The 15423-nt window shown below is 39.7% G+C and overlaps 1 protein-coding gene and 1 long non-coding RNA gene across 4 annotated transcripts in view; one reads left to right on the plus strand and one right to left on the minus strand.

Moving 5' to 3' along the window:
* Window positions 1-4528, minus strand: part of fgf14 (fibroblast growth factor 14) — a 105985-nt gene extending 101457 nt beyond the window's left edge. The window contains exon 1 of one of the 2 annotated variants that reach the window (XM_044216037.1): window positions 3657-4528. In XM_044216037.1, coding sequence (XP_044071972.1) covers window positions 3657-3864 — 208 coding nt within the window. In that variant the 5' untranslated portion in view covers window positions 3865-4528. Of the gene's footprint in view, window positions 1-1912; window positions 2045-3656 lie in introns of those variants that run through there. The other variant, XM_044216040.1, reaches the window with a different exon arrangement.
* LOC122885232 lies at window positions 2176-11529 on the plus strand. Of its 2 annotated transcripts, XR_006380071.1 has the most exons (4): window positions 2176-2335; window positions 2631-2746; window positions 6905-7152; window positions 11402-11529. It is a non-coding gene; the product is annotated as an uncharacterized LOC122885232 (long non-coding RNA). The 2 variants fall into 2 exon arrangements; XR_006380070.1 differs by lacking the exon at window positions 11402-11529 and having other exon boundaries at window positions 2178-2335; window positions 6905-7240.
* The last annotated feature ends 3894 nt before the right edge of the window (window positions 11530-15423 follow it).

Genomic DNA, 15423 nt, shown 5'->3' on the forward strand with positions numbered 1-15423 from the left:
GTTCTCAAAGTTTTAAGATGACAACTATGTGGTCATTTGCACAATCATAAATGCTACACAGGGTGCAGGGTGAAACTTACTGTATCTCCATCCTTTCCACTCAGCTAGTTCCTTACTTAATTGACTTAATAAAGTATGTTCACTCAGACACATGTACCCATGCTGGGACACGAGAGTGAACATTAAGGGTTGGCCAGCAATGCCAGCTGTACCAGACCACCAACCCTAGGGACAATCCACCCTAGATTAAACAAGAATTTTGCTGGAAAACAGTGACAAGGCTGACAACTAGTCAGTGACTATAAAGGCATAGGGACTAAAAGGGGACGTGTCTTTAGCTACATGAATTGCCATATGTACACTAAAAAAGAAAAGTGAGTGGTTATGTTGTGTGCTACAACTTTGAACCAGCTTGTTCGTTTGCATCAGAATGCAACATCTTATGGTGGTAAGTAAAAGTGATTGCTTCTATAGTCTGGACTCCATATCTAACCTAATTGTACTTTAAAAACAGCTGAGACTAATGCATTACCATTTAGTTTGAAACAACAGAGTGACTATTTACTTTCCTCCCTTTCTGTAGATTGAGTGGCAAATGAATTTCGCAATGTGAGAGAAACTGAAAGGGATGCAAACAGACCTTGAAGATAATATTAGAGCGAAAAAGATGAATGGGCAAACGACTCTAAACAGAAATATCAAGAAGTGAAATATTGTATACTTTGATGACATATCTACCATGACGCTGAAAAAACATTGGAGGCTCACAAACATGTAGGTTCTAAAAGCACAAGCATGAATTTTGAAATCACCTAATTATTAAGCAGGTGATGTTGGAGAACTAGTCTCTGACATGATTATACTGGATAGCTTTTACTTTCCAATCTATAAATCCACAACGATAGTACTGTATGACCTCATACTAGCAATATTAACCCACAATAGGCAAAAAGCAAGTGCCATCTGCTGGAGCAGAAGGCGCTTAAAGAATCAATATACTTTTAACCTCTTCAGATGCACTGGCTTACACAGTAAGTAAGACTAAGTTTACTTTTAGTTTTTGTGTATGGAAAGAGATACAGATAACAATATCGGAATTATAAGACAGATGTTTCTATGTTGACTGACTTATACGGCCCAGTTGTCTTAGTCTCTCTGTGTTCTCTCAGTTATGTAGTGTTACTAAAAATACAGCCAAAGAGCTAGAGCACTATATCTAGGCCTTTGCAGCTCAAGCCTAGTGAGCTCTATACTGGAAACACCTGCCTCTGCTGACGGAGGGCCACACAGAGGATTCTCTGTCCTACTATGACAAAAGGTACTAGAAAATCCTCTAGGGTTGTTTAAGGCACCTCTGTAGCTGAAACAAAACTGTTGTGTGATTTGTTTGACAGTGTACATTCAATGAGTTAGCAGTTTTTAGTCATAAGAAACAGTACTGCACCCCACTGACACAGTCTGCATCTTGGCCTACTTCATTTCCCAGTAAACTACTGGCTCTATCTGCTGCTTCAGCACAAACCCTGACGATTGTGCCCACACCATCAGTTTATAATTCAATAATGAGCCTCCAAAAAAGGTAGATGTGGGCTACTCTCACTTTGAAAGGCACATAGCTTCAAATGTCAGACACCTGACAGTCAGTCTCAGCTTTGATCGATCTGCTGCATGGTGTTGAGCACCAGTTAGGGAGTAACGTTATTGTGTCTTGATGCGGCTTTTCCGTTGAGCAGAAATCAGTCAGTTATTACCCCAGAGCCCACTGTGGCTTAGCCCCAGATTTTGCCTTTCATGCAATCAGCATTTTTGCATTTCAAGCCTTTGCACAGACAAACTCACGTCGCATTTACTGCAAACATAAGCCTATCTTCGAAAAAAAAAATAACCTCACAGGTTACAGGTTAAGACTTACCACTGTTTTGGAGAGTTTTCCAGATTATTTAGAAAACATCGTTTGCCACACAGAGACCATTTTTAACTCTTTCCAAGTTGCGAAGTTGCTGCTTAAACCAACCAAAGGTGCCAGCCGGAAATTACATTTACCTTGCTACGAAAATTAAGCGTGACAGCAATGTATATGAAATTATAAAATAATATCAAATTTAAGTAATACAAACTTATAAATATTGTATATGAAAATAAATTAACCTAATACTAAACTATTCCTTTTTGGTGGTGCTTCTACAAGGCGAGCAAGGAGTAGCCACTTCCGGCTACGATGTGTGTACCTTAGGAAACCAGTTTAAATCGTCTTTATTGTGTAGCCTTGTGAATATTCTTGTCCCTGATGTGTAGGAGAGTATTGAAAGAATCTAGAAATGTCTCCAAAGTAGTGGTAAGTGTGACCTGCGAGGTTTTTTCAAAGTTTAGCTTGTGTAAGTTAGCTACTAGTCTTTGAGAAAACGGCTACTTAACGTTATCTCTGTGACTCCAATGTAGCTCATCAATGTAAAAGTCCTAAATGGACAAATTATGATTGAACGGCAAAAAAACATGGCTTGACTCTCATCTGAAGTGCAAATAGCAGCTTATGCTGGAGAAACAGAATGGTTTTAAAATTTAAAAAAAAGACGTAGTAGTAGTAGAAGTAAGTTAGATAGTAGACAGTGTTTTTGTCGTTGCTCCTGCAGTGTCAGCAAGGAAAAACAGTCCCGCTACTGTATGATGATGATCTACTATACTGCAGCTGCAGCGTCGAGGAACTGTACTGCTGCTGAGCACATCATCTTCAAACCCACAACATGAGGTAACAAGTAGCCCGCACTACATGTTGTCCACCTGGGGCTTTTCTCTCATACCTACAACAGCCTGTTGAAATAAACATTCTTTGCTCGCTGAAGCTCTACAGTGTTGCATTTCAAATATAACTAATAACTGTTGGTGTGATACTGAATGCATGCAGGGCTTATGCATTGCTTCTACACACACACACACACACACACACACACACACACACACACAAAAAGAATCTGAATTCGACTGCTCAAGTGCAGGATTTGCGGTTCCTTTCTACATGCCCTATTCGCACCTCAGCTGTCCTGGCTTCTTCAACACCAAATCAACTCAAGTGCGCCCATAAAATCATATTTCGTCAGGCTCGCATGATGAATATTGGCCTGCAACAGCCGAGAGATAGACATGAAAGAATAGTCTGTCTCCTCGGCTGGCTTGTTGAAAACATAACGAGTAGCCCATTTAATCGAGAAGTGGTGTTGCAGAGGGGGAATGCTGCTGCAGTAAACCCGAGGATAGAATAATCTGGTTACGGGGAATCACGTTGGACAGAATAACTGTGCGTGGATTTGATCCTCTGAAATAACATCTAGCCCGTGTGTGTTTGTGCGTGTGTGCGAGCGCAATTTAAAAAGTTAGGAGATCGTGGTGCCGTGGTGATGCAGGGGGGCTTTTTGTGTGTCTCTGCGCTGCGCGTCCCCAAACCTGGGCTCGCCGATAGCTGCACAGAATAAGTTGTTCCCCCTCCCAGCGCCTCTGCATGATCCACTCGCTGCATAAATATGATTGCAGATCTATCACCATTACAACAAACAAACGAATAACGCAGATCCACACACACGCACACACTGTCTCACACACACGCACGCACAACGCCGGTTCACAGCGATACAGAGGAGTAGGCATAATGGTGATGAGCTTACCACTTGGATTCTTGTTTTTCTTAAGACTCTTGCCACAAAGACACTGCAGCATATGCGTTCCTTTGCTGAAAATGTTCCAAAGAAACCACATTGATTTGGGCGAAGAGCAATCCAGTGGCTTAAACACCCAGATATAGATGAGATCCTTGCGGTTGCATAATAACACAATTGGATCAGTTCTCCAGGACAAGGCTACCAATTGTATCATAGAAAAATAGGTATATCCAAGTCCTATGCGTTTTCATTCACGTGGCAAAATAGTCAATATCTGTCAGACTTCGTAATAATGGTGTGTTTTCTTCTTCTGGCGAATAAAGGATGCCTCCTCAACTAGTCGATAATAGAAAATATACTCTGTAAATTGCATGTGTCGCACCGGGAGGAGACGGGCCGCCAATAAACAAACACAACTAACGTGAAAACAGTAAAACACGGTGGATTTCCGAGGAGAAAATCATTGCCTATTAGTTCATCACTCTGAGGAGAGGAGGGTGGATCTGCACAGCATCAAAAGCCAAGGGAGGATGCATCCTATGCACAGACTGCTGCAATGATAGCCCCAACAAAACACCACATTGCCGGATCAAGTCCAGTTCGTTTCTCCTATAAACCAGCTTGGTTGGCGAGGTCAGATAAAACCAACCTCAGTTTGCATTTCTTATAGTCCCACACTGCAACGTTTCTGTTAGAGCCAGGCTTGGGTTCTTAGTGTATGTCCGTTATTCCTGAAGTGTGCGCTTCTTCTCTTTGTGGTGTATTTTCCTCAAAGCCTTTTCAGCACCACGCCACTGGCATCTCCAAAAGTACGGTGCGCCTATAAAAACATTTGGATGAATTTCCTTTAGCGTCGGACCTCTGTTAGAAATAGACCGGGAGGAGGGGTTAAATTGAAAGATTGGCTTTCCATTACGTAAACACGTGGTTTCTGCGCCGTCATTTCAGTGATGCTCTCGGAAATTTTTATGATCCGACTGAGATTAATGTCCCAAGCCGTTTCAGCTTGAATTCTTTGAAATGACAGTGTATGTGAAGTATAGATTTCCTGCACGAGGGCATGTGTGCACTGCACGTTAAAGAGTCTACATTTACAGCCCTCATCTTTATACCAGTTCTACTTGACATGTCATTTCTTTGCTCTCAGTTCCTTAAATTGTTGCAGCTTTGTGCATCCAGATGGGTGTTAACAGAGAAATTATGCACAAAAGCTCCAAAGTCACAGGTGTTAAGACTCACCTGCTTGCCTGTGTTTGTGTCAAGTCATCTAAGCATTTCTGAAGCAGGGCTGCAGAGTACACAGTAGCCTATAGGGCACTGCAACAGATCACTATTCCTTCGGTAAGCTGACTGAAATGAATCCAACATTAACTGCAGAAAAAAAAATCATAATAAAAGTTAATACAGAAGAGTAGATAACTTTTAAACATCTCATCAAAACAATTTGGTCTTGTACAAAATATATAACAATGACAGGGTACACATGTCAGAGCAAAATTATTTATCATTTATTTGACAAAACATTTAGATGTAATATTGCATGTTTACATTTACTAGCTCTGTTTTGTTCCTTCATCCCTGAGGACAAGAGGCCAGTTAGTGTTGCTCATGACGACTGTTTCCACTGTATGACTACTTTTCTCTAAGGATTTAAAGGTTTTCCATCACAGACTAAGGGAGAAGAAGACATTGTTTTCCCCTGAATATAGAGGTTGTGGAGAGAGAAAGTATTTGTCTTTGGTGGGAAAACTGAACTTTGCTTCTAGACATACAAACATTTTAAATTTGATTTGGAACCAGTGGTCTTTTTGCTGTTTGATGTTCCTCTGTTAATCACTCTTAGATCTGTCAGCATGACTCCCCCCCGGCACAAATGGCAGAAGTCTGTTTGTCTGCCAGTGTTTGGAAGTGGACCCATTAGTTACTCAATATAGTGTTGACCCCACTCACAGGTGTTGCAACTGTTTGCCAGTAAGCCATCTTTGTTAGGCTGCAATACAAAGAAATACAAATGATCAGCATTATGGCCCCAGCAAGAACAAATGACCTATTTAGAAACAGTAGTTTTTTTCCTTCTTTCCTGTAATTTTGAATTTATTAGTCAGGGATGAGTATTGAATTTGTGCTTATATGGTGATTTGCTGTAAAAATGAGCTCAAGGAAAAAGGTTGATCCATGCTTGTAAAGAAACCATGTTGCATTAGATCACTTCATTGATCCTTCCATTTTCCAAATTACCTCCAAAACCAGCATGTACATAACATGTATCACTTTGACATGTAATACTTTTACGTTATATGTATGTAACATGTATCATCCAACCTCTGGAGATAATCTATTTTTCATAATCGTGTCCTTTTATGGACAAGTTTACAAGTTACAGTTGAACTCTGCATGGAAGACTTATTATCAAAAGCTTCTTTTATCCAATGTAACGTCGAGTGAGCAAAAGCCAAGGTTTGTGTAAACAGTATTAACCACAGCACAGGAAGCTTGATGAAAGACTGTAGGGGTTCATTAGTGTGTTTTGTGTTCATCTCCGAATTACAGCATTAATACACTTTAATGACCTAGTTTTGTGGCGCCCAGGTCTTGTCAGTTGCCTGTGATAACTGGTTCCTCAGGGATGTGGGCCACTTTGAAACAAAATGTTTCCTGATTGACTTTCTTTGCATGGCATTATAATTTAGCTGTGTCACTATCAATTTTTCAATTACTGATGGAGTTTGCACATGTTATGTACCTGCTAACACATTTACTGTGCATACACACATATCAGGTGCACACACGACAAAAACAGAACACCCACATGATACACCCAGGATATCGCCTCAGACAAGGGAATGAATGCAGTTATTTAAGCAATTGACACGTGTGTGTTGTAGAATTACATCCATATGTGTACAGGGCTGCACAATTAATCGAAATATCGAAATCGCAATATGTCCAAGTGCAATATCCAAATCGCAGAAGCTGCAATTTTTTGATAAAGGTGAAATGTGTGACAAAACAGCATTATAATGAAGCACTGTAGTGCTGCAGAGATGCCTTGGCCTACAAATCTTGTTCTCCAGATGTAAGAAAACATGTATGTTTGGTACAGACCCCAGCAAATGTCACATTGTAGTTTTTTAAGTAAAAAAGAAAATTGTGATGCAAAAATGATCATTCCCACTAATCGTGAATCATATCGCAATTGTAATATCTGTCAAAATAATTACTATGTTTTTGGTTTTTTTTACCATATCGTGCAGCCCTATATGTGTCCTGTGAGGTCAAGTGGACTCATCGTGGAATCAGCACAAGTCGGAGCAGTGCGTTGCAGGCTCTCCAGCTTTCTCCCTCTGCAGAGGCCTCTCATGTCATCCTCCCAATCGATCTGTCTACTGTAATGTAAAGTATCATCGCACCCTGGAGGATATCGTCTGACAATTTTGTCAGGGATCATTAGAATACTTCTTTTTGATTGCTCAGGCTGCGGCCGGCAGGAAGTGGCTCCCTTGTGAGTTTTTAACAGCCTGTTTTCTCCTGATGAGGAAAAATCTCTTGATTTAAGATGCACAGAGATAAATGGGCTGGTTCCAGCTCTACTCATGGTCTCTGTGGTTTTACTGTACACATTTAAAAGGCTCACACATGGGGGAGTGTGAAGATTGCATGAATTGCATGAGTGTTATCATTTGGAGATCGGTATATGTGGAAGGATTCATATCATATTATCTAATGTGAAAGATATAAGAATATTTAGAGAGGTATTTCATAACTTGAACTATTTTTGGACTTCATAGCAACAATCTGCACACACATATGGTATATTTGTAATTTGGGTGAACTGACCCTTAGGGAGAGCAATGTAATACGAATGAGCCAGAAATCCATTAGAATATGTGCTATGTTTGGGTGCCCCGGTAGCTCACCTGGTAGAGCGCCTACCTTTAAGGCTGAGTCCTTACCACAGTGGCCTGGGTTTGATTCTGACCCGGGGCCCTTTGCTGCATGTCCATGTAATTTTAATAAGTTGAAAGGTGGCCAGAAGCATGATAGACTTTACTGAGATAACAATAGCCAGTACCTTAACATGCTATTTTGAAAGGAGTGGATATTCCAATCAGTTTGCTTTTTATTTTCTGGCATGAGTGTTTCCTCCAAATTAAATGACTGATTAAAGGTAGAACAAATAAATAAGCCTGAAAAGTACTGTAGTTTCCACCACAGACTATCATGCATCATGTAATCCTGGATAATGATGAAAGGACTGTGATTTTATTAGTTATAAAAAAAACACACTGGGTGCAAGTTCTTGAAATAGTTTACATACTTTAATGTTGGACAATACTGAGGATCACTATGACAATGAAGCTATTTCTGCTATTGATTTGAACCAGTGTTATCAATACGGGAGTATGACAAACTGCATGGACATCAAATGAGGCAATGTATTGCTGTGTAAATAATAGTTATGTAATATAATGAAACATTTTAAACAATTTAATCTATTCAAAGTTACGGCATTCTGTCATTAATGTAAAAAGCAATACACTTCATAATCAGCTTGTTGTAGTTTAATTTAGAAACTTGTGCATTGGTCCAAGTCATGGCCAATGCTTTCAGGGATTTCTAGACTGGGACCACATGCATATCCATGTTCAGTAGCAGTGTTAAAACCATCCGTTCCCTTTCACTCAGCATGCCCACAGCCAAGATGTCTACCAATCAGAGAAGGAGAGTGAGCTTTGTTTGGCACTGCTTAGAGCAAGTGTTAGCTAGCAAATGAACAGCTGCTGGGAACCAAGTCATGACCAAAGACTTCATTCAAACACACTAACACACACGCACACACACATGCACACACATATATACATAAACACAAACTCTTGCTAGCTTCTGTTCATTCCCACTCAGCTCCTTGCCCATTGAATGCCCTCCTTAAAGTTGTGCACAACACAGCCGCTGATGTCCAGGGACAAAGTAGAAGGGCTGGAACTACTTTCTGTGCTTCACTGGGCCCAAACTGCTAGACTACACTATATTAGGCAACTTCCTGGATAGCACTAATTTACAGTTATCAGAATGGGTAGATGTACTTCTTATCCAAACATGAAATAAAGAATCTGGGCCTTCTGGACAGTTGATATGTTTAACGCATATTAACATCCAACTGTCATTCACTGTCAGTTACTGCTCACTGGTACTTGGCTTAAATGCAACATCATATATGATGTTTAGACATCGGCTCTAAAACCTCTCCAGTGCACCCACATTGTGACTAATAGGGCAACAGACCAATAGCACAAATTGAGGAATCCCACACACATAATAACCAGCTCCTCTTTAAAATCCACTGTGACCAACAATATTCATAATTGCAGAGAGATAAGGGCAATGACACTGGCCCAGTGAGGATTCAGGCACCCACCACTGAAAAGCAAGCCAGCCCACATTGAGTGAATATAGAGTGCTAGTTATACAGACTAGCTCTATCCACCAGGATATACAGCAGTGTCATGGCCACATAATGATGATCCAAGGCATGTGTCTTTATACAGTATAATTTCCCCTTTCATCTGTCTTCTATGTGAGTTAAATGGTATACGTCTCAAGATTAATGAATAAATCTTCAATTAGGTGGTCAGATCATCATTAACAGATCCCACCAAACTTCAGAGGCACTTTTATAAATGTTCAATAAACCCCATTTTCAGAAATATTAGGAGCACTTGGAGATGTAATCAACTTTGCATTGATTTCAAGTGTTTAATGAATCTGTTGGTGTGGACTGGCATTTTCTGTTCCTCTGAAAAGTCAATTTTCCCCTCCATTAAAAACCAAAACAGCTCTAAGTCTAAACAGTCTATATTTGGAGACATCTGTCACAAAGGTGTGTGGTTAAAAGATAGATGAAGATAGATGTTCTCAGTTTTGCTTTGGGGCGAGGCAAGAAGTACCTTCACTGAGTAGTCACCCAAAGCATGAGGAAAGGCCCACAGTCAAATGGAGCAGGGAACAAGTGAACGGATATTAGTAATGAATGCTACAGTGGTCACTCTCATGCCAAGCATCGTTTGGCGCTGACACTGCCTTTCCTCTGGCTTTTCTCCCCCACGCCCTCATCTCAACTTTACCCAGAAGCGACACATACACACACAGTCACATCTTAATGATGCGCAAGGCCTAAAATAAATCGCACTCTCAAATCACGCCCTTTTATAATCATCTCGCTGGGAGTTTCCTGTCCAGTGAGAATTGTCATAATCAAAATATTCGTTTCCTTATCATGAAAACACTTTCCATTTTTAGCCTCTCTGAGCTCTCTTCTGCTTCTCTATGGCTATAACAGTAGAGTTACATAGTCAAGTTCATGAAGCTGTTTACCCGAATGTACAGCCATGTGCAGTCATGTGATCGACTGGTTCCTGCAGTGCCAATAAGATAATCAATATTTCAGCTATTTCACCCCCTCTTCAGCCACTGATCTGCCATATAGTGAACCATTCTGTTCTGCCATCTTTATCCTGTACATCTCGTACAGATAGTAGCAGTCCCTGTAACAGCGAGGATAAAAGATTATCTTGTACTACTTGTACCAGAATAAAATACAACAAGTAAGTGGACGATAAATGTGATACCATCAGGTTATTTTGTGTGTCAGGCATGAGGTGGATGTTTCCTCATGAACTACTTTACTTCATGCTGGAGGGTGCAGTCATTTGCACTACATGACCAGCCAGGTTCAGTGAGTAAGGAAACAATCAAACTGGCTGACTTTGACATCATTTATAAACAGAGATTTGGCAATTCACATAATGCCCCAGCAGGCTTATTTTTTAGCTCAACTGAACTGCTTCATTTTGTATATTTTGCCATCAGTAGCATACATATGGGTAATAATATTCTAAATACATTTTGTTATTGTGCTGCCTGAATGTGAAGCCATGTCCCGACAATCCCTTTGTTACACACAGTAGTAGGTGTATTAATCTTATGAAATATTCACAAATGAGTTAATGAAGCTTTTGTTGTTTCTGAATCAAATGACACAGTGGACCTCTTCAATTCTTATTATACTTTCCCTGACTGCATGCAGTAGCTCTTGAATGCAGCGCTGTTCAGTAGCCAACAAATCTTTGATTTTTGAGCATCTCGAAAGCACCTGAACACAACACAAGTCAGCAGTAGACTTTTGAAATCAGTTTACACTTTCAACTGCATTAACACATAACAATAAGAGAGATACACTGACAAAAATACAGTATACAACATTGGCTCCAGTAAGTTGTAAGTGTCTGAAGTAAATTTTCACACATTCAAAAGTCTGTAACATGCTGGTATGCTTTGGAAAATGTGGGCCAGTCACGTAAAGAATATGTGATACACTATACATAGTGTATACACAGAACAATTAGCTCTAAAGCTGCACAACTGGAGCCTAATATTCATCTCAACTTGGACATCGAGGGTATCTGTGTAGGGGACCATACTATATGTCCATTTTTAAAGAATACAGTATGGTCCCCTACACAGATATCTTCTATGTCCAAGTCATTTGTAGTACACAGGTTAAAAAATGCAGTATGCATATGTCTTCAGGCATATATAACCATCACATTGAACATCATTTAGAAAATATTGAGAAGGAGAAAGAGTGGGTAAAAACACATACAACAAAACATGCACTCACTATTAAACAACAAAACAATAAGGATCATCCTGTCAGATACATGATAATTGAGAAGAATTGTTTGTTTTTGCAGGTTTTAAACCAAGATACAAGGACAAGGGACCTTGCCAGTAACCAAGAAGCTGAGATGTTCAGGAGAGGTGAAGTTGCCAAGGGAAACAGGAGAACATTTATAGTTGTAAACAAAACTGAGGTTACATTTAAGAGGACAAATCTGAGCATAAATCTGTGTTTGTGTTAGCTTACTGCAGTTGATTAGTCCAGCATGTTACTGTACTCAGCCTCACTCTGCCTAATTTGTTATCCTCATAACTCATTCCACTGTTATGTAACAGCACTGTGGGTCTTTTTTAACTTGTAAAGACTGCATCTTTCATTATTTATACCCTTTCATAGCACAGATCTATCTGGGATATAGGCCTGTATGGGTTTGAGTATTAAAATGGGGCACACTTCCTACATTCAGGCGGAAGTGCAGCATGTGTGCGCCAAACTGTCATCAAAAGAGCCACTTTTAGAGGGATAAAGCCTTTTTCCGAGTCAAAGCATTCATTCCTCTGTAGCTCAGCAACATTAATGGAGCAGCAGGGCTGAGAGTATAGTACCTTAGAGTCGTTACCTATTCTACCATCCATTAGCTGAAAATTGTGTTGACTTTAAAACTACTTTCTATAAATGAAGTGAGAAGCGTTTTCAGATTTGGTTAGAGTTAAGGTTTTGTCACTGTTAACTAGGGGAACTGTTTGGTTTAGGTTTTTTCACAAAGAAAGGAGCAGGTGAATGAAAAAAGAGAGGCTAATAACACCCTAACATAATAGTCAAACATGGAATGTTGACAGTGTTTTCTACATTTTCTGATATGATTAAAGATTATGTACAGCATACTCTATCATACTAGATAATGGCAGAACAGGGTCCTATCCAAAAGAAATAAGTAGTGTGCCTTGAGATGTCTCTAATGTCTGTTTCTATTTTTAAAAAGGTCAAGACCGTGTTTGTAATGCTTCCTCAACACCAATCTGATAGATGATCACTGAGTGTGGAGAAGAGAGCTTTTAAGGGTAGAGGAGAAACCTGTTGACAAAAGCTTCCTGGTCCATTCACAACGCATCACTTTTGAAGCCTGTGTTACATTTGAGCCAACTAACTGCATAAATATTCAGAGAAAATGGAGGTTTAATTGTTCCAACAAAACCATATTCTGCCATATTTCTGGTGTAACCTTAGAGGGACCGTACTAGAGAAAATAATGAAAGTCTTTTTACTAACAGGACTCCTTGATTGCAGGTGTCTGCTCTATAATCCTAACAAGCAGGCTTAGAGCCGGTGTGATGCAGTTACCATAGTCACTTTCCATCACACAGATTAGAAAAAAATCTTGATCCTGACCTTGGGGAAATGCACAAACTCCTTGTGCTGATGTCACTATGGTTCTGGCCACCGGCATAGACTAGAAAAATGAAATATGAGCTTTGAGGCAACTCCTGGTATTTGTCTCAATCAGCGGAGACAGGGTGGCCAACAGGGGAGACAGTGTTTCTGTTCAGTGGCCATAGTGCGATACTCACAGCAACGTGTAAAAATGACAATACTATTTTACAAACTGTTATATACCTGTACTACCATGCATAACATAGTCAAATAGGAATGGTGATGGAATTGGATAATTAGAGGTCGCAGACTCGAGTATTACACTGACAAAGTGGGGATCTTATCAAACAAATGAGACAAAAAAAAAAATACACCACAGATGTTGGAATAGCATAAGAATAATGTAATAAAATTACCTTTGGCCATATTTGACCACTTTACCCTTGCAATAGCAATAGTTTCTACATCATTTTCATTATATATGTGCATCTTGGCTTTAAGATTAAGAATGGCTTCCTCTGAAAAACATTACACACGTATACACACACAAGCGCACATACACACCGTTTTTGTTGTGTTGTCTTCCTGTACGTCCCCTGTCGCAAAGAGACTGCCGTTCTTTGCACTTATTCCCACAACGGTGCAATGAAAGATCCACCAGTGAGACTTCCCTGGAACTGGTTGCATCCACTGCCATTCTGAACAGGACATGAAAACAAGCCTCACTGTGCTAAATACATCATTAGCTCCCTTCTTAATTGATGATGATACTAACAGGGCCTACAAAACGTATTTTACGTTTTCACATTCAATCATTGACAGTGATCAACAGAATTTTTTAAAAACTTTAATTAACAGATCTCTACATATTGCTCTAAATCTATTACAAATATAAAACACAAAATAATTGATTGCACTACTATTCACCTCCTTTTAAAATGACACATTAAACATAACTGATTAAACAAGTTGTTTTTAGAGTTGGCACTGTAAATTGAATGGAGATCATCTGTGAATAATCAAGATGTGTCAAAGTGTTTGTTTTTTGATTGAATAATGGAAGGTACAATGGAAGGATTGTCAACATTGTCAACATACATTGTCAATTTCCTGGAAAAAACTACTTCATAAACACAAAGTAACATTCCAGACAAATTCACACCAAGTTTACTGAAAAGTACCATTTCTGAGGCCCTGAATATCCCTCAAAGTCAAGTAAGGTCAATCATGAAAATGAAAAGAATGTCGAGAGCAGCCCATGTTTGAGTGTTTGTGTGAGAAGGCCACTAGTGAGGCCACCAAGAGACCTGTGGGGACTTTCTTGTTGGCCACAAGGTTCTGTGCATACAAGACATTGCTTTTCTGTGTGGAGTTTGCATGTTCTACCTTTGTTTGCAAGGGTTTCCTCTAGGTGCACAAGTTTCCACAGACCAAAGGCATGCAGGTTAGGTGAACTACAGTAGAGACTCTATATTTCCCAAAGCTGTGAATGTTACTGTGAATGGTTGTACCCCACCTCTTGCCCAGTGTGTGCTGGGACAGACTCCAGCACCCTGCAAACTTAAGCATGTATAGCTAATGGATGGAGATCTGAGCAAGTGTTTGCCAAAATGCATGTGGGAGACTGTAGGATGACAGTTCTAAGGTCTTATGAGACCAAAGTTAAACTTTTTGGTTATATTAAAATCTAAAGTTTGGTATAAGCCAAAGCCTCCATTCTGTCCCTAAAGGTTGGTGGTGGCAGCATCAAGCTGTGGGGGATGCTTCTAAGCAGTAGGCCCCTGGAAGGCTTGTGGAAGTAATGGGTCAAATGAAGTCTGCAGTCTACAATAGAAATGCAACTTGGGAGAAGATTACTTTTCCAGCAGGACAACAACCTTCAACCGAAAGCCAATGTTACATAGGAACACATTAGGTCAGGAGTCTAGTCTAGAATTTGTGGTAGAAAATTGCTGTTCACTCACAGTATACCTGTCTGTACTTAATATTGACTTGAAAGGGGGTGAATACTTATGCAGTCAATTATTTTGTGTTATGTATTTGTAATTAATTTGGCTCAACTCGTAGAGATTCCTATTCCTTTTATGATGAAAGATGTATTATTGTTGATCAGTGTCAAACAAATCCTAATTACAGCACATCCACTGTGATTCACTGTGGAGTAAGTAAACATGAAAAGTCAGTAGTCTTTATAGGCACTTAGAGTTTACAGAATATCCTTATGATTGCTCCTTAATATGAAACACATAATAAAAGCATACAAAAATCACTGCATCAATTTTGCAAGCACAGAAAAGGATTTTTGCAGTATCCCCATTTGAGACTCAGCTACATACATAAACAAGGATGTTTTATTTTTTGAAATGCGACAGAAAAGGCACAACGAAAGAATGTGGGAGATTGAGAGGCACCTAAATCCCAGTCCTTATTTTATCACCCTGGTACCTGCCATCTGTCCCATCGACACGTCTCCTCTTATACAACAAAGTAACAAATTGGACTGGAAACGTTTTATTGCCTATAATTCATTCATGAGGGCTCTTCCTATGCACTGAGATGTGACTGTGCAGGGCAGCGCTGTGACTGAACAATTAATTGGCTTGTGAGGGGAGATGTCAGACATGAAGAATTACCCTTCGCCATGGCAGCTTTACAACAACTCTTACAGTTATACACAACTATATTATTCTGTAATATACTCGTACTAATTATTTGCTAGCATAT

This window comes from Siniperca chuatsi, linkage group LG12 (genome assembly GCF_020085105.1).
Source record: "Siniperca chuatsi isolate FFG_IHB_CAS linkage group LG12, ASM2008510v1, whole genome shotgun sequence".
NCBI lineage: Eukaryota > Metazoa > Chordata > Actinopteri > Centrarchiformes > Sinipercidae > Siniperca > Siniperca chuatsi.